The sequence below is a fragment of the Astatotilapia calliptera genome, chromosome 3 (genome assembly GCF_900246225.1).
Source record: "Astatotilapia calliptera chromosome 3, fAstCal1.2, whole genome shotgun sequence".
In the NCBI taxonomy this organism is placed as follows: Eukaryota; Metazoa; Chordata; class Actinopteri; order Cichliformes; family Cichlidae; genus Astatotilapia; species Astatotilapia calliptera.
In genome coordinates this window covers 37,681,229-37,700,471 of record NC_039304.1, presented here as the reverse complement: position 1 = coordinate 37,700,471, position 19,243 = coordinate 37,681,229, and the positions used below count along the sequence as shown (strand labels likewise).

The 19,243-nt window shown below is 42.2% G+C and overlaps 2 protein-coding genes and 1 long non-coding RNA gene across 5 annotated transcripts in view; 2 read left to right on the top strand and 1 right to left on the bottom strand.

Annotated features, from left to right (window-relative positions):
* Positions 1 to 43: 43 nt before the first annotated feature.
* Positions 44 to 5,006, top strand: lratb.2 (lecithin retinol acyltransferase b, tandem duplicate 2). The gene is made up of 5 exons (XM_026163173.1): positions 44 to 680; positions 826 to 931; positions 1,057 to 1,131; positions 1,875 to 2,027; positions 4,647 to 5,006. The coding sequence occupies exons 1-5, from the start codon at positions 463 to 465 to the stop codon at positions 4,800 to 4,802; spliced, it is 708 nt and encodes a 235-aa protein (XP_026018958.1). The 5' UTR covers positions 44 to 462; the 3' UTR covers positions 4,803 to 5,006.
* Positions 611 to 4,789, bottom strand: LOC113019444 (uncharacterized). Of its 2 annotated transcripts, none has more exons than XR_003272014.1 (3): positions 4,731 to 4,789; positions 786 to 1,120; positions 611 to 666 (listed from the first exon to the last, which is right to left on the bottom strand). It is a non-coding gene; the product is annotated as an uncharacterized LOC113019444 (long non-coding RNA). The 2 variants fall into 2 exon arrangements; XR_003272013.1 differs by having other exon boundaries at positions 622 to 666; positions 775 to 1,120.
* A 514-nt stretch (positions 5,007 to 5,520) lies between the features above and the next one.
* Positions 5,521 to 19,243, top strand: part of rbm46 (RNA binding motif protein 46) — a 30,869-nt gene continuing 17,146 nt past the window's right edge. For both annotated transcript variants that reach the window (XM_026163171.1, XM_026163172.1), the window contains exons 1-7: positions 5,521 to 5,660; positions 6,127 to 6,306; positions 7,202 to 7,382; positions 7,580 to 7,736; positions 8,514 to 8,643; positions 10,251 to 10,348; positions 13,137 to 13,530. In XM_026163171.1, the coding sequence (XP_026018956.1) occupies positions 5,642 to 5,660; positions 6,127 to 6,306; positions 7,202 to 7,382; positions 7,580 to 7,736; positions 8,514 to 8,643; positions 10,251 to 10,348; positions 13,137 to 13,530 (1,159 nt within the window). In that variant the 5' untranslated portion in view covers positions 5,521 to 5,641. The remainder of the gene's footprint in view (positions 5,661 to 6,126; positions 6,307 to 7,201; positions 7,383 to 7,579; positions 7,737 to 8,513; positions 8,644 to 10,250; positions 10,349 to 13,136; positions 13,531 to 19,243) is intronic.

Below are 19,243 nucleotides of genomic sequence, written 5' to 3'. Positions count from 1 at the left end.
TAAAGGTGGTCACACCAAATATCCACTTTCAAGCTTCGTCCCAAGTGTTTTGCTTCATACGACGCTTCTCATGTTTCTCATTATAAACGTAGTCTTCTGTGGATTGGTACACTGTTACCTCCATCTGTTGGTGACATGTGGGAACTACAACTACATGGAAACAATGGCTGCAGCTTATATTATCTGACAGATGGTAAGATTATGTTTCAAATCAAGTTTGAGATTCTGCATCAAGATTTTAAAGTTTATTTGTGACCAAGGCACGGATCTTTGATCACATTTAAGACTCTAAAATGTTGTTAGAGATCAACGTCAACAATGTAAAATGTGACTGTAGAGTGTGCTGCTCAAAAAAGGCTCTTAAAGGTTCCCAGCAGTTTCTAATCCCCTCTCTGCCCCACCCACCAGCAGAACAAAACCACACCGCAGACAGCTCCACTTTCCCCTTGGTCTCCTCTCAACATGTTTCCCCTGCCGCTCCTCGGTCTGCTTTTTATCTCAGCCTCGGGATTCGAGCCACCGGCGGAGAAGAAGAAAGAGAAGGAGAGTGAAGAGGAGCCGGAGTGTCATGGAGGGGAGAAGAGGAAGAGTAAATATGACACAATATTCACCAGAGGAGACCTGCTGGAGGTTCCCAGGACTCTCTTCATACACTTTGGGATTTACCTGGGTGGAGACAGGTAAGGGTGACAGACAGCTAGAATATCAGTGAAACAGTTCAAAGGTTTAAATTCTGTTTCAAAAAAGTGAAAATGTTTTTCCTTCCTTTCTCACCAATGACTCACACTTTCCATTTATTTTTCATGACTCCTTTCCTTTCCACAGAGTAGCTCATTTCATCCCAGACATCATGCCCGTCATCTCCAGTGACCAGTATCGGATCAGTCAGATGGTCTCCAACACCAGACTCCTACTTGGAGTACTGGCTAAGGTACACGAAGTGGTGCAGCAGCTGAGCATCCGGTTTAATGTGCAACAGCTTATTCTCTCATATCACATGACAGCAGGTAAAGAATCAGTCGTAAATGAGATCTAACCCGTGTCTTGTGTCTTCAGTGTGGCAGTGTGAGGGTGGACTCAGTAGAGGACTTTGCCTATGGAGCAGACATACGGGTCAACCCTATGGATAAGGTGACATCAGGACAAAACAAACATTTTAACTTCTTTAACATCTTATAATTAAAGTACTTAACACATTATTCTATTATTGATAAATCCTTAGTCTAAATAGTAATACACCCAAAGGCACTTTATTGGTATGAGATGTCATAAAGTTACATTTAAGGATTCTTTATACTATTTTTATGCTAGACTGTGGGCTTAATATACATGAACCCACTGTTGGGTTAATCCAAATTAGTGAGTAAAAAGAGAAACACTTGCCTGTGAAGCAACACCTTTTATAGCTTTAAACTGAGAAAAAGAGAGAACACGATGTTGTTTTTCAAATGTTTCTGGCCAACAAACTGGGAACTAACCTTCTAAATAAATGTTAATCTGAAGGGATTATAGATGTGGCAACAGCTGCAGGCAACGTAGGGTTATGGTAAATACTCGTGTACTTATATAGCGCTTTTCACCAATATTAAGTGCCTTTTTACTACAATTTGAGTGCTCTTTTTTTTTTTTACTACAATTGTGAATATAAAGCACTTTCCTACTGTAATCGGGCACTTAATCACGGTTCTGCTACTACTGAGACCTCAAAGTGCTTTTTTACTACAAGTCCTATTCACACAGTCATACAAACACTTTTTTCCTGTGCTTGAGCATTTTATCAAACATTCAAACACACACCCACACAGAGGAATCCTGGGGTTTGGGATCTTGCCCAAACATACTTCAACATGCGGGCTGCTCTCTTCTGTGTGCAGGTATTAAGCCACGCAGTGCTGAAAGGGGAGGATGTGGCCAGAAGGGCAGAGAAGCTAGAGGGAGAAGTGCCCTACAGCCTGCTGTGGTACAACTGTGAACACTTTGTCATGTACTGCAGATACGGCACTGTCATGAGCTTCCAGACATTTCAGGTGATCTTAGAGATGATAATGTGTTTTTTTCTTATTAATAGATGCATCTTAAAGTCACGTTTGGAAAATCAATCACACAACTGCACGACTGTTGTCAGTCTGTCTTTTATAGCTGATAGAAAGCTCAACTTATTATTGTAGTTCTCCTCAGTTTATGTGGAAGCACTGAAAGCAGCTGTAATGGCACCACTTGTTCGTCTCTGGGTGGGTAAATGCCACAAAATTCAACATTCAAGGTCCAACTCCTCAGTGGGCGGCATGGATTCAAATCCTGCTCCTGACTTTGGAAATGAAAAATGGAATTAAGAAGTTAAGCTGCTGAAATAGCAGTTGAAGCGCTTGTGATGTTTAAACTATGAAGGTAACTGACTGTCACAGTAAAGCAAGAACAGGACAGGAACCTCCTTGCGATCAGGGGAAATTAGCAATTTCATTGAATTTCTTCATATTTAGCAACCAATCTGGTCAACCAGCTGTTCACCAACATCTTTAATCTCTTGGGGGTCTTTTTTTAATGGCAAGGCAATTGCACAGGAGACCTGTAATCCACAATTTGGATTACCTGCATCCTCCTGGTTGGCAAATAATTGCACTTTATAAAAGCAGACAGATTGCTAACCTACTGCTTTCAATCGGTTTCAGTCTGCAATACCAGTGTGTGACATTCTTCACTAGGGGGCGCCACTCGACAGCATATCAGTGAATGCATTTAAACAACCATCGGACAATCTATCCTCATGTAAAAACTTCTCACCCAAACTCTGACCTTAAGGCTCAGAATCTCTGAAAGAACAGCAAACAGCTCCTCCAACAGTGAACACACATCAGATCATGCTTCTTTCCTACACTTCAGCTGCGAAGCAGTTGTTTCCTGCTGCAGATTAACACTGACCACAGATCAGACCAGCCTGCCTCTTTAATAGGGTTAAGCCTCCCTGTTGCAGCAACAGGCCCTGAGTGAAAGCTCTTTTGTTGTTGCTGCATTGTTCCGAGGCCGTCTGATTGCAGCATGCGATTAAAAGCATGTACCATAATCGTGAAAGAAGGCAGTGCATGAACTGGAGGAAGACGAGTGTGGCAATTAAAGTGAAATTTAAAAAGAGCAAAGCGGCTTAAAGAACGTCATTTGGATAGAAGACTTGTAAAAAAGCGAAAGTTGTAATTAAAGACAGCTGTGTGGTAGCATGGCAGTACCTTTAAGATTAGATAATTTATCGGTCAGCTGATAAACAAGCACAAAAGCATGTGTTGTGGATGGTTTTCACTTGTTTCAGAAGTGACTGTCTACAAATGTAAAGCTATGAAAACCAGATTACTGTGCAACTACTCCATCTAGTGGAAACACAGTGCTGATTTTAAACTCTGCACTGCAGTCCAAAAGAACACACACTCACTGGCCAATTTATTAGGTATACCTTGCTAGTACTGGGTTGGGCCTCCTTTTTGCCTTCTGAGCCATCTTAATTCTTAGTGGTCCAGATTAAATAAGGTGCTGGAAACATTCCTCTGAGGTTGGGGTCCATATTGACATGATGTCGTCACACAGTTGCTGCACATTTGTCAGCTGAGCATCCATGATGAGCAGTTCTACTACTTCCCAAAGGTCCCAAATAGATCCGGTGACTTTTGATGCCATTTCAACTCAGCGAACTCATCGTCACGTTTGAGAAACCAGTTTGAGATGATTTGAGCTTTGTGGCATGTTAGGGGCAACTATTCATCAGGAAGATGGGTACAAGAAGGGACGGACATGGTCAGCAGCAATACTCAGATGGGCTGTAGGTTTAAAAAAAATCCTCAGCACCATTACACCACTGGCAGCAGCCTGAACTGTTGTTACAAGACAGGATGGATTCATGCTGTTTACAGCAAATTCTGACTCTACTATCTGAATGCTGCAGCAGAAATGGAGACTCATCAGACCAAGAAGCATTTTTCAAATCTTCTGTTGTCCAATGTTCTGTTTTTGGTGATCCCGTGCAAACTGTATGTTTAGTTTTCTGTTCTTAGCTGACAGGAGTGACACCCCTGGTGCAGTTATCTGCTGCTGTTGGTCTTTTACATATCTTGGTTGCATCGAGTGGTTATTTGAGTTACTGTTGCTTTGCTATCAGTCAAACCAGACACTCTCTGACCTCTGACATCTGACATCAACCAGGCATTTTCACACGGAGTGAAAAAAAAAAAGTCTCTGCAAACCTCAGAAATGGTTGTGTGAGAAAATCCCAGCAGATCACCCGTTTCTGAAACACCCAACAAATCATCTTAAATCATCTTTCTTCCCCATTCGGATGCTCAGCAGGTTGATCATGGCCCTAAATGCACTCAACTGCTGCCATGTGATTGGCCGATTAGATATTTTTGTCAAAGTGCAGTTAAACAGGTGTGTCTAAAGTTAGGCTTGTGACTGTGACACTGGGAAAATTTCAGGTACCACTCTAATAAAATAAAAACTTTTCCTTTCAATTCATTTCAACACAAAACTGAATATTTGCCCCCTATACACGTCAGTGTATTTCTTTCCTCACACTATAAGACGAGCAGATTAAGGGTTTTAAATTACCATCACTATAATAGATGGTTTTACATTATTGCCTTTCTTCTTCTTCTCCTCATCAGTTCTGTAAGACGATGAGGAAGCTGCTACTGAGTCAGCGTGTTGCCAAGTCAGCGGCAGTGCTGGCACTGTGTTTGGTGCTTTACCTGCAGGCTGTGAGTCTGTGCTCTGTGCTACTGGCTGTTATACTGCCTTTCCTCATCTGGATGGCCTCATGAAGAAAAACCCAGCCATTCAAACTTGCAGAAATTTGCCCCCTGAACAACAAAACATTCAAAAAGGAAAATTCAATAAAATATTTAAAGTTCAATAAGTGTTGAGTCCTGGCATTTTACAGACTTTTAGTCTGAGTCATCACCAAGAGAAAAAATGTTTGGAGTCGAGGAGAACAAGAAAAATAAGCTTGCCTTATTTCTTGTATGTTCAAGTCATATATTAAATAAAATTTTATTTTAATTCAGCAGACTTGAGTCTCTGTCTTTTCCAGGTTACTTCAAGTGTAGATCTGCTTTAATCACAATTTTAGTTCAAGAAGCAAATTTATTAACATAACATGATTAGTATATGGTTTTGTGTCATTTTATTATTTTTTGTTTTTATTAGATAATTATTCCAAAATTATTTTACACATGCTTCGTTTACATTTTGTAATTTTGTTTTTTTTTTATTGCTCCTTGTTTCGTTTCATTGGTGTTATAGTTTATTTGTTTTTTTAATGTAAATAAAATCACATTTAGATTTTTGGAGGGGTATATTAATTAATTTATTATTATTATTATTATTATTATTATTATTATTATTATTATTATTATTATAAAACAATTTCCAAAGTTCAGGGTCATAGTTTAAGATTTTATTTTGTTTTATTAGATTTTTTTTTTTTATCTTTTTTCTGTTGCCCCGCCTATACAGAGGAACGTTGTGATTGGCTGACGGGAGGCCAGCTTCCTGTCACTCACAGGTGTCAGGTTGGCCCGGCCTCTTTTCTCGGTGAGTCGTTGATGAAGAGCGCAGCATCGTCCGGGAACGGGAGGGTTTTATTTCATTGTGACAGGAAATGGAGCTGGAAAGAAGCGGTAAGATTTTATCCGACCCAAAATAAAGTTTCATTATCATGGTTTAATGGTTTACAAACGGTCGGACGATGAGAAAGTTTAAGCTATATCACGGAACTGCTAGCATGCTGAGTTAGCAGCGGATCGTTGGCTGCTTTTAAGCTTTAAACGAATAAAGCTAGCTACACGAGCAGTTTAGAAAGAAACTATTAGTGTTAAATGTTGCTGTTTGGCGTTAAGATGTGAAGTGAACGCTTGAAAGTGTGAAAAATAAACTACAAAAGCAAATGAAAGCTAGTTTAGCTTTTATAGCGGCTTTAGTATATACAAAACGGTGACTTAGAAAACAGGCAAAAAGCACAGATAATATTTTCAAGAGAGTAAAATCAATTATAAGACACTAAAAGTTCACATCACCCTCGGGTTCAATTTCTGAGTGTTGCAGTCTCACCTGAGCTGGCAGGTAACCTAGCTGTTTGTCGGACAGAGGATCCCATGGAGGGAGACGTGGACACGGACTCGGGTGAAGAGGCGAGGCCGCTGGTGATGGAGGAGGACTTAAAGGTGATCTGTGCTAAAGAGATGGCTCTGCTGTCCCTGATCGATAAGACGGGCTACAACATGGTGCAGGAGAACGGGCAGAGGAAGTACGGAGGTCCACCTCCAGGTATGTCAACCTGCGACACAAGTAAAAGAGACAAACAACAGCCCCGGGGTAGCTGTGGAGTCCCGTTTGTGTCAAAACAGATGTGTATGAGAGAGGCAGGTACCAAGGTGGCTTCCTGGTTAGATGTGAAGCAGAGATCGGAGGGGAAACTGTGGGCTTTGTTTTCATTAAAACCATTTTATTTTTATTAAGGCATACATTTGAATTCACAAATTTTAATTATTTGCACTTTTTTAAATAACTGATGATATTCTTCTTTATTGCAGTTCATTGTATTTGTGTAAAACTGAAATATTTTGCATCCTGTTCTTTTGATTTGGTGATTTTATTTTTAGTATACAGTACTCGTTTAACTAACAGATAAACACGTCTTTTATATATTCATTTTGCTTTAATGAGTTTCAAATAATTTATTTTTGCACATTTAATTTTCTTTACTTTTACAAATGTGAATTATTGTTTTAATTAAAAAGTCAATTCAATAATAAATTATTATTTATATATTCTAAATTTTATTTTGACACTTTAGTTTACTGATTTTAATATAAATTATTTAAGTTTTAATTTTAGTATTTAAATTTATTTCAATTATTAAATTAATTTGTTACATAAACTTTTTTTTTGTAAGTCATGCATTCATTTTTTACATTTATGCTGCTTTCAGTTTATCAGATTTGCTGTAATCTGCACAGCTGTCAAAAATACCTGCAGCAGCATCTGCTCCACTCCACATATTTTAATAATAATAATAGTTTTTTTTTACTTAAGCTCCTAATTAAAAAGTCGAAAATCCCAGTAGAAATCCCAGAAATACCTTCTAATCTGATCAAATAAGTGATAGAAGTGTTTATGAATATGAAGGCTTTGATCAGCTGACTCTGTGTCTGTGGTACAGGCTGGGAGGGTCCCGCCCCCCCGCGGGGTTGTGAGGTGTTCGTTGGAAAGATTCCCAGAGACATGTACGAGGATGACCTGGTGCCACTGTTCGAGAAAGCCGGCAGGATCTACGAGTTCAGACTGATGATGGAGTTCAGCGGAGAGAACCGCGGCTACGCCTTCGTCATGTACACCGACAGGTCGCTCGTCTTCCTCAGTTTTCTTTGACTCTTGCGTTTGTTTTTCAGGTGTTTATATGTGTAGGACACAGGCATTTTGAGTCACGTCACACTGAGTATATGTTCATTTATTTTTTCTTATTGGTAAAAGTAGTTAAGCAGTCCAGTGAAGTGAAACCTGTGCAAAGAGCTTAAAAACGAGTGTTTCTGTGCTCCAGAGAAGCAGCGCAGAGAGCCATCCAGATGCTGGACAACTACGAGGTGCGCCCTGGGAAGTTCATCGGCGTGTGCGTGAGTCTGGACAACTGCCGCCTCTTCATCGGCTCCATCCCCAAAGACAAGAGGAAGGACGAGATCATCGAGGAGATGAGGAAGGTAAAGCAGACTCACTCACTGACCCACAGTTCCTGGTTTCCATATGTGATACCAGCATCTTTGTGTCCAAGCTTATTCCTCATCACTGCTAATGGAAATGGAGGAGGGTCAGACCGCTGTAAGAGGAAGAAGATGCTCTAAGTTAAAGTCTTACAGGTAGCAGATGGATCATTTCAGATTCAGTCTGGCCTGCTCTGCAGCTTTAATGCGTCCTCACTGTGGAAGCTTTGCTTCTTTGCAGAGTTTCGCGGCCACCTCTCAGTTTGAGCCTCAGCTGTCTGCTCTCTGCACAGCTGCTGTTTAATTCAGCAGTGATTGATCTGCTGCTTGGCAGCTTCCTCCACCTCCTCCTCCTCTCCGTCTTTGATGAAAAACCTGAAAAAATAGCTGAAAATATTCAGTAGAAAGATGGTTCCCCTACAGATATTTGTTTATAAACGTCATGTTAAAGATGGTAAAAATGGCCTCAGCGGGAAAGAGAGCAGAGCAGCCCACTGGCCGTCTGTTAGTTTGACACTGGGTTTTTGATGGGAGTCACATCTGTGCAGGACGCCTCCTGTTCTACTTTTATGGAGCTGGTTTGTGAATTTTATGATGATAAAACATAATATATATATTGTTATTTCAAAGGGCTTTCTAACAGGACAAGTTAAGGCACTTCAAAATCAGATGATTCCTTTCACTCTCCCTGTCGTACTGTTTGCTCTCTTTTCTGAAGCAGTGTGTGTCTCTCAGATCTCAGTTTCTGCTACTCCCCCTCTGCGTCTATGTGTCCAGGTGACGGACGGCGTGGTGGATGCGATCGTGTACCCGAGCACCACAGACAAGAACAGAAATCGAGGTTTCGCCTTTGTGGAGTACGAGTCCCACAAAGCTGCAGCGATGGCTCGCAGGAAGCTCATTCCAGGTAGCCTTCCTCCTCGTCCTCCTCCTCCACGTGTTTCCTTCCTAACCTTTGAAGACATCTGTGTGTCCACTGTTTGTTTTCACTGTGCCGAGTCACACGTGTGCACCTGCAGCCTTTAAGCTGACTCAGTTCCTCTCAGCGTCCAGCAGAGGGCAGCACAGACTGACTTCTGGGTCCGAGGGTTTATAGAGGAAAGACAGCAGCTTCCAAAGCTCTGATCGTTTAAGCAGCAGAAGATGAGTTCACTGATGTAGAATCCACAGGAGTGCTCGAGTCTTTTAAAGCGATGATGTAAGAGAGAAAACAACCCAACCCGGCATGTTTGCTTTTTGTAACGGCAGAAGGAACATTCAGAACTCCACATGGGTTTGAACCCACAACCTTTTTGCTGTGATACAAGAGTACTGCAGAAACAAACTGCTGTAATGAATCTGAAGCAGGACAGATGGTGTGTCTTGCATTGATGAGTTCGGTCTGCAAAGACAAGGGGAGTGGCCAAGATTATTTATCTGTCACATACAAGTGCAACACGCAGTGGAATGTATCCTGACACACGATACATTAAGTGGATATATACAGAAGGACACTATGTGCAGTAAGTAGCATTACATGCAGAAAGTAAGTGAATTATGTACGTTAAGTGGATTAAATAAGACAGTCTGGAAATTTGAAACTGAAAATCTGAGAAAATACACATTGTGCAGACAATAGCACGTGTGCAGTTTCTGCATCCCACTGAACCTTTGAACCAAACACTGTAGGTGCCCAGAGGTGTAACCCAGCTGTGTGCAGAGGGGATGAGGTGTTATTGAAGGCTCCATGTGGCTGCTTTGAGGCACTGTGTTCACCTCCGCCTCTTTTTTTTTTTCTTTTGTCTTTATTTTTCACTTTTACTCATATTTAAAGCTCAAACTTTGGAAAAAATCACGTTCAGTGGCTCTAATAGTGCTAATCATGTTGGATAACTGAGCCGTGAGTATGAGAACACCCCTGCAGTGTTCCCCCCTTTGCCTCCTTTCCCCTCCCGATGAGTTTGCGCTGCTGTCCGGAGGTTCAGCTAGCTGTTTCCATTAAGCTATCGGTTCCCTCCTGTCTCAGCCCCTGGGCTGCATTGGACATTGATCCTTCAGTCAATCGATTCACCGGATTAACCACAAACATGTTCCCCAGCTGCTTATTTTATCTTCAAACTGCTGCTCCTGCAGATTTCCTGCACGGTGGAGTCGGACACCTGTCAAGCAGGTGTTGATTCAGGGCAGCTACAGGAAACTGAAGGTATAAAGCCGAGGTTATTACTCTAACCACCAGCAGCAACTTTAGAAGGGAAACAAAGATGAAAAGGTTTTTGTTCCCTTTAAAAAAAATTTTTAATGAAAGTGAGATTTAAAATGAGAATCACAATGGTGTGAAACAGGAAGTTAATCAGGAGGAAGAGGAGCCTCATCTGCTGAGAGCAACGTGAAAACTTCCTCTTTTTAACAGCCACCCTTATTATGTGTGTGTCCTGCCAGCGGAGAGCCAGCTGTGTGCGTGTTGTTCATTCATTGACGGGTTTAAACCGTCAGCACCCTCACGTTACAGTCACGTGATGCTGCTGTGTCCCGCAGGAACTTTCCAGCTGTGGGGTCACTCCATCCAGGTCGACTGGGCGGAGCCTGAGAAAGATGTGGATGAGGAGGTCATGCAGCGTGTTAGGGTCCTTTATGTACGTACACACACACACAAACACACACGTGTTTAGTTTGTTTGTTAGCAGTGTAGTGTCCACAAGTTTAAAGGTTAAAGTTAACCTTGAAAAAACAGTTTCAAGGAACCATGTTGAGTAATATATCATATGAAAACACAGAGCTGTCCAATGTACGCCCTACTACATCACAACGATGGCAACGTGTTATGATAAAAAACATAAAGTGTTGCGCTCTGCAAGTGCTCTTGTTGTCATAGATTTAACACCGTCTGTGACGCTGGATGTAAGAAGTGTTTACATTTTCTAAAGCTTGTTTAGCGCCATCTTTTTGCCGGTACAGAACGTGACACCACCTCGCTGGTTTATTGGTTGCTACATTAGTTAATGTTAGCTAGCGACAGAACCAGTAATTGATTGGAAAACAAACTGAACTAATATTTGTCACTGTAGATTTAATGTAGCGTGATAAGTAGCTGAACTCTGATTGGTGGAAACAGGCCTGGATCTGGCTGCATCGTTTGTGACAATCCATCCTTTCCTAAACCTGACTTCAACCCTCGGTTTAGCGAGTCGGGCCTCAGCGAGTGTAACGAAAGCTGCGCTGTGCAGCAGAGGTCGGCGTGTGTTCAGGCAGAAACCCATGAAACACTCATCTGCCTCACCCATATCAAAGGTGAGCAGCAGCAGGAGCCGTTCACCCTCCAGGGGATCAATTACTGAGGAGGCTGAAACACTGAGGTGTGATCCGAGGCCAGCATGTACAGTGCGAGGGGTATTTTTAGCAAACCAAGCCCTCGACTCGAGAAAACCTGCTCGCAGCTGCTCCGTTCACTCGGCCTCTCATCAGCCACAGCGATGAAGTTTAGAGAGAAGTCGAGCAGAATCTGTTCGTCTGCACAAAATGTGACTGCTTGAGTTTGTTAAGACTTTTTCACTAACATTGGTGTTAGATGGAGTTTCAAAGACACTAATCAGGATGCTTTTTAATGTGCTCGGGTGGCTCTTGTTATACCTCTTCAGTCACCAGCTCCACTGTCTTCTGCTTCGGTTTGGCTGTAACAAAGACAGTAAATCTTTAAAACTCTAAAGGTGTTTGTAAGGAGTTCGATGAAGCTCACGTGTCCAAAACAGAAAGCTTGTTCCTGGATAAATCTGCAGCTCCACGGTAGTTGAGGCTTATCCTGCTGGTTTGCTGCATGCATCGCGAATGAGCTGGTTTTCAGTTCAGGTCTTCCATCTAGGGAATCTCAACCAAAACGTTCCCGATCATTTTACCATTAAGTTTAATGCACATCTCTGCATTAAACTGGGCTGAGTTTGCTGAGCATGTCATGGAAAAGTTGTGTGGCAGGACTTGGTAGATGGGCTTAACTAAATATACAAGTTTATCGCTGGCAAGAAGGCTAATTGAACAAAATAAAAAAGCAGAGCAAAGTAACTGAAACAACTGTTTATGGCCATAAGTTGTTTTTAGGTCTTAACAGGGAGGGTGTGTGTGCCTGTTTCATGCTTGTGCAGTTGTCTGACAACAAAAACAGGGAACAGCTTTATTCTGAATTCAGCTGCTCTAAAACACCATCGAGCTGCTAGAAAATAGCAGAGCCACAAAAGCTGCTGACACTAAACATACAGGAGCCTTTCTCTGTAATATTGTTGGGTCCCTACCGTACAATATAAAGCACCTTGAGGCGACTGCGGTTGTGATTTGTTTGAATTGAATAGAAAAATGCACAAAAAAACCATTTAAATTCATCTGTACTCAACACACGAGACCAAAAGGAAGCAAACAGAAGCAACGCGGCGAGCAGAGATGATGGGAAATCAATTAAATGATTTCTCAGCTTCGAGGCAAGCCATTGGGTACCGCTGATTGGCAGGGCAATAAATACTTTACAGGGTTACCTAGGCAACCTAGTGTCCTGTATTGATAAACGGTTAGTGACAGAGCAAATCTACTTCCTATCTGGCTCTTCACTTAAACTCCCAGCACTTTCTGCCTGTCTGGATTTATTTTGTTATTCTGGTGATTTAATTGACACCATTTCCATCCAGAGTTGAGTTCCTCCTGGAAGTTTCCGAGGAATTTCCAGGCCAGACGAGAGAAATAATCTTTCCAGCTAATTCTGGGTCTAAGCCCAGAATTAGCTTGGTCTGGTCACAGTTAGTTTCCTGAAAAACCTGAAAAAACTAGGTGCATATCTCAGCCAGCTTCTCCTAACACTGCCCAACACTGGCTCCTTAAGAGCTTGTAAAAATAATAGAAGGCAGCTGCACTTGTTTAAGTTCGTGAAGACATTTCTGCTCCCACCCAAGAGGCGCTTTCAGTTCTGAAACCAAAAGATGGAGTTTAAACTGTAGTTGAGTTTCTCCTCTTAGGTGGCTGTTAACCCTCTATTGATCACATGACCCACAATGTGTGAAAAAAGGCTTTAGCCATTATCATCACCGGGGGTTGAGACCACACTGTCATGTGACCTTTTGAGGTCACCTGAGGTAAGGTGTGAGTGGGGAAGCCTGTTTTCACTTCATCAGGTGAAATCATGACAAATAAAATGGTTCTGGGTCAAAACGTGGTGAGATCAACGAGGACATGTAATGCCACACGCCTTTTGTTTGATCATTTTTGAAAAGGTTTGACTAAAAATGTGAAATCTAACATTTTCTTTGGTGCCAGAGGGTTGTTCCTGCTGCTGTTCGGACATGGTTACCAGGAATAAAAGTGATCTGCATCGTCTGTCTGCTGTGTGTTTTATTTCATTCTCTGCTTTCAAAGCCTGAGCAGCCACTTATCTCGTTTGTACTTCAGGTGCGAAACCTCATGCTGGAGACGTCGGAGGAAACTCTTCGTCAGGAGTTCTCCCGTTTCAAGCCGGGCTGCGTGGAGAGAGTCAAGAAGCTCACCGACTACGCCTTCGTCCACTACCGCTCTCGCAGCGACACCCTCACCGCGCTCAGCCTCATGAACGGAGCCCAGATCGACGGAGCCGCTGTGGAGGTGACGCTGGCCAAACCAGCGGGTGTCAAAGACGGAGGTGCAGCTGGCCGGAAGTGCGGCATCAGAGGTAGTCAGGGAGGAGGAGGAGGGAACGGAGGAAACGGGACATTTGGGCTGCACAAGAATGATGGAGGGATGATGGGAAGAGACCCAATGAGACTGGTGTCCCTGCCACTGACAAACCCCTTCTACAGTGGGAGTCGAGGTAAGTGGGGGAAAAAATAGAAATCTTTTATATGTTTGGGGGGGTTTTTGCCTCTTATGTAGAAGTGAAAGGTCGCTGGTACGATTCCAACCAGAGGCACAAAGTCTCCGGCAGGAAAAATAAGAAAATAATATGTAATTTGATAGTCTCAGGTTACCTTTTCTTTCAATTTCCAGCCTTTTTAATGAAGCCACTGGTGGGCTTTGCTTCTATAACCTGCATTTAATGTTGTAGTGACGTGAAAAAGACGGTCTTCTGCAGAGATCCACAGATTGGCATTATTAAAGGGTCTTGTGTCAATGACGTTTTCTCTCAAAGTGAAGTCCAAGGGTTAGGAGACAGAGGCAAGAGGCCAGGAGTTTTGAAATGCCCGGGGAAGATGAAGAAGCAGCTGTCAAAGTTTTGGCTCCCTTCAGTTATTTTTACTGAGTCGTCCAGTATTTGGAGCTGAGCCCCTCATGTACTCTTGTGTTACTCGTGTGTAGGTCAAACACATGAGAGGCTAACTGAGCTAAAGTGAACATGGAGGGTGACTGCTGATTTCTTCTTTCCAATTTTTTTCACCAGTCAGTGATAAATTTGAACTTTTTAAGGACTTTAAGTCCCAAATAAACACAGTGAAAACTCTACAGAAAGCTCTGCTTTAAACAAAATCAGATGTAAACTTTGGCAAATGGACTGTTTTTTTTTAAAGAGTGTTTTTTTTTTACTCTATGCAACATGCCTCATTCACACCAGCTTTCTATCTAACACTGTGAAATGACCGGACCCACACAGTGTACAGTTGTCATGGTTTCGGCTTTATTTTTGACCACAAGCGTCTTTTTATGTTTGGCACTGTCTTGTAGCCCGGAGCCAGCTCTCTCTGTGGCTCTCTCCGCTACACACAGCGCTCCACCAGTCTCTTTCATCACTTTAAAAGGGCAGCGAGTCATCAGTGCCATCATTATCACCTGTCCCCTCTGACATCCCGGCACCACCCCATGAGCTCACTGCACCACCTCTCCACTGCAGCAGGCCAGAGACCACATCCCTCCTACACACTCACATTCTTATAAACGCACCAGAGAGCAACTCGGGCTTCAGTTACTTTGGCATGCAGGCTGGATTAGTCTATGACCGGCTGTACCTCAACAGCCACTTTACCGTAGAAGTAGCATTATGCAGAAAATAGCAGATTTCACTGACAAAAATATGAAGTAATGTAAGGGAGAAGATTCGGCACATCTAAAAATGACAGCTTTTTATTCAGGTCACAGTCTGCTTTCTCCTTTCTTTCAACTGCTGCCTTCAGTGGTCACAGCAGCGGACCGTCTACCTCCACCTCACCCTGTCTCTGTGGCCTTCCTCTTTTCCTCTTGCCTGGCAGCTCTGTCTCCACTATCTGCTCTTCACGTGTCCAAAACCATCTCAGCCTTGCCTTTTTAGCTTTTTAATTTCTTCAAACTGCTGCCCTGTCCCTCTGATGTACTCATTGATTATCTCGTCCATGTTGGACACGCCCTATGACAATCCACTGTCTTTTTGTCAGTGCTACCTTCTGCAAACCACACATCACAGCAGCTCTCTCTAATATCTCGTAAACCACCCCTGACTGCAGTCTCGTCTTCCCCTCTCCTTCTTTGGATGGTTGTCTCTGGGGATTTAAACTAATCCACCTTCACGTTCTCTGCTCGTTGCAGCTTCACTATTACGTGTCTCTCCCTCACATTAACAAACACATATTGTATTTGGACTTGGTTTCAGGACTAACTGGACTATTTTAATTTTACTGGAAAACCAGTAGGTTTTCTCTAAAGTCAAAATAACATTTACCTAAAAGTATTTTCTTTATATTTTTATTTAGTTTTAATTTTCACTAAAATTGAGTTTTTATTGTTATTTAAGTGAATTCTAATGTTTTATCACAACAACTTGTAATTGTTAGTTTAGTTTTACTTGGTATACTGTCGACTGATGATGATAAACCTGGGCCAGACTTTGTGATAGGAGCAGCAGAGTGGAGGATGAAGGAGAGGTTGCAGGTGGGTTGGGAGTGGAGACCACAACTGCATAATGAATCCAAAACATGCTAGAAAGTTCAACTTTAATCGAAAGCATTCATTAGCTGCAGCAGTTGTAGGGAGGAAAAAAAGAAGAATATTTGTTAAAACTTTTTAATGAGCAAAAACTAAAAACATAAAAAGTCATCAGTTTAATGTATAATGGATTTTTTTTTTTTCCTCTGTGAGGAGTCAAATCAGTCCCCCCTTTTCAAAGTTTAACCGGCTGCGTAAAACTGTGAAGCTGGTTGTCAGACAGTTTTAAATATTTTCTGTGAAACATTGAACAACGTGGATGAATTTTCTGTCATTCTCAGTTCAATTTTAGATAGAACTGTGCAGCATAGATCTTCTCCTCATCTGTAGTTGATGTTTTATTTGTGAAATTGTTCATTTTCTGTATAATAACCACATCTCTCATCAGTTCTGATCGAATAGCTCTCATAATAATCCAGCTGTAGATTAAAGTTTGGCTGAGTTTGTCACCGGTTTTATACAGTTTTATGTTTCTCTTGTAGTCATTTGCTTCCTTGAGAATTAACCAAAGTACAGTGGAGCGAAAAAGTATTTATTCAGCCACCAACTTTGCAAGTTTTCCCACTTAAAAAGATGAGAGTGGCCTGTAATTTTCATCATAGGTATACCTCATCTATGAGAGACAAAATGAGGGGGAAAAAGTCCAGAAAATCACATTGTCTGATTTTTAAAGAATTTATTTGCAAATTATGGTGGAAAATGAGTCAACAACAAATACTGGCTGATGTTGATTTTGAGTACCATAGAACTAAGGTGCCAGTGTCTATATTAGTGGGTCACTGCTTGCTACAAACATACAGAATCCAGTTTGGGGATGGCAGTAGAGTAGTTTTATAAAATAGGAGCTTGTGCTCCAACTACAGAGCCTCCTCAGGAAATAGGTGAGTCTTACCCTCAGATTTAGGGGGTAACATCAAATCTCTGCTGGCAGTGGAGGAGTGGACCTACTCTGAAGCTCGAGCATGTTTTCACTGCGTGTTGTCAGTAGGGATGGGTATCGTTTAGGTTTTATCCGATACCGGTGCCAAACCGGTACTTTTGAAATGGTGCCGGTGCTCAAACAGTGCTCAAACCGGTGCTTAAAGAATGGAGAACACAAAATTGGTCCAAAAACCTCTCATGTTCAGCTGTTTTTTTTTTTTTTTGTTTTTTTTTTTGTAAAAAGATAACAATGTTAGCCTTTTCTGCAGCTATAGGGGATTTATGGCATCACTCTAGGCTGGAAGCAGTGCTTAAACAATGGAAAAAACACAAACTTTGTCCAAAAACCTCTCATGTTTAACTGTTTCCCTCTTTTTCTTTGGTCATTTTAGCCTTTTTGGCCAGGGTGAAGGGAGTATCTGTCATCAAACAAGAAGACAGCCGCCTGTAGCTACGACGGTGTTTGCTAGTTCACCTTACATGCATTAATGTAATAACGTGATTAGCCTACTCAACGTAAATTACACACGAACAACATTAAGCTACTCATGCAGAGAAGAACGGCTGCTGCTGCCATCATCATCCGTCATCATTTCTGCTACACTGGCAGGGCTAGGGGCCAGGACTCTCCTCTTCGGGTTTTTGGGGGATGTTGCTAACTCCGGGTCCGATAACAGGCAACCCACCCGCAGTAGATGTGCACGGTGTGAGGTCTCGCAGCAAGCTATCAAATACGGCGCATTTTTTGGCTTTTAAAAAAAACGCTATGCGTCGCCAGGTGTTTCATCAGATTTGAGGAGTTACCTCCTTTGCACAGTATCACAGTATCAGCTTAAAGCACTTGTTGCAGGCTGCTGAGTTTGCATCTTTTGCTGTGAAGTACAGCCAGACTTTTGACCACTTAGCCTTGGGCATTTTTAATATGTAGCTCTGCTCTAAAAGAACGTACGTACCTGGACCCGCCTACTATCCTCGGAAACGTAAAGTGATTGGCTAGAATTCAAAGTGTATGACATCTCAGGAAAAAAAAGCACCGAAATGTGCGCTGCTTTTCGGTCTGGTTACTACCGTTTATGTCAGATACCGGTACCCATCCCTAGTGTTGACTCCACCAGAGTTGGCCCAACCTCAGTAGTACACCACAAAACCTTTAATTAATGGGTTGTCCAGCCACCACCTGTTCACATGAGATCATCATGGTAATGACCAAAACAATAACATCGCAGATACAAGCATCCTCCACACTGTCTGGTCTCAGCCTCAGGGTGAGAAGCTGGAGTTCCAGGTGAGGTGGGGAAGGCCTCTGGTCAGAATCCTTCAGGAGGTTTTACCACAACTGAGAGTAAAACCTGGATTAGACCCAGAACTCTGTGTCTCACCTGACCTGGGAGCACATCAGGATCTCCCAGGATGAACTGGGAGTGGTGGTGGGGAAAGGGGTCTAAAATGGTCAGTTTACCCTCTTGTCAATGCGACCTCACTTCAGATAAGGAGAAGGAAATGGATGGATGTCCAGGTCTGCTTGTTCATACACAGCATGCGTTTTGACTTGCAGATAAATTCTCAAAATATGGCATTAACTATTTATTTCTAAAATAATTCCCATTTCTAACAGGAAATCATGTGTAGTGCCAAACAATCAATATCCCCTCCCCGGGAGAGTAGAAAGTGCTTTCTGCTGTCAGAATAAACTCTTCTGGACCGCTTGCGGCTTTCTAATGAGCTGCACTTTGTTTTTATTTTTCCCTTTTTTGTAACACAGGGTCATTCTGTTTCTTCACTCTGCCAGGAAAATAAGCCTAGATTGTTCTTCCTGTACATATGAGCAGGTTTTGACTGTGTCTCATCCATTACAAACCACATTTATCAAGCCTCTCACATATATTGAGAAAGCCGCAATAATAATCTGGTGTCAGAGTACGAGCTGATGTTCCCTCATGCTCGTGGCGATTTTCTGAAAATGAGAAAAGTTTGTGAGTTAACTCTGCTATAAATGGGCTGTGAAATATTTATGATGGGAAGATGTCAGAAAGAGACGAGGATATGGAGAGATGAAGTGGTTGTGAGAGAGAGAGAGAGAGAGAGAGAGAGAGAGAGAGAGAGAGAGAGAGAGAGAGAGAGAGAGAGAGAGAGAGAGAGAGAGAGAGAGAGAGGTTTCATTTGGGGAGGGTTCAGATCTTGTTCACTGTCCACATTCAGCCACACACAGTCTTTTCTCTCCATTTCAGGAAGGCGTCAAGTTGGTTTATTTCTGTAGAAGATTCAGATCAGATGAAGGCTCTAGATTAGACAAAAATAAAAATCTCCATCTTGTTATTGGGAAACTGGCAAAATGGTAGCTGTAGAGTGCATTAAGTCTGATGTAGAAGAAGAAGAAACACAACATCTACAGCGCTTTGCTGACTCAGAAGACTCGATGACATCATCATGTTAACTCATCGTCCAACCCAGCAGGAAGATGCTGCTGAAAAGGATTCAGAGTGATATAGAATGGGTCTATGCTTGCTGTCCCTCACAGCGACCTTCATGTTTCTGTAAAAGTAAAGTTTTTGTAAAAGTAAAGGGGAGGTTGTCATATGTCCTCTTTATTGGGGAAAGAGTCGAAACTCCTCCGAACTCATCTCTCCAACAAAGCCTTCAACCTTTAGGGTTTGTTCATTTTTTATTTTCCATAAAGGGTCCTTATGCATATTTGACTTTGTGTCACTTAGAGC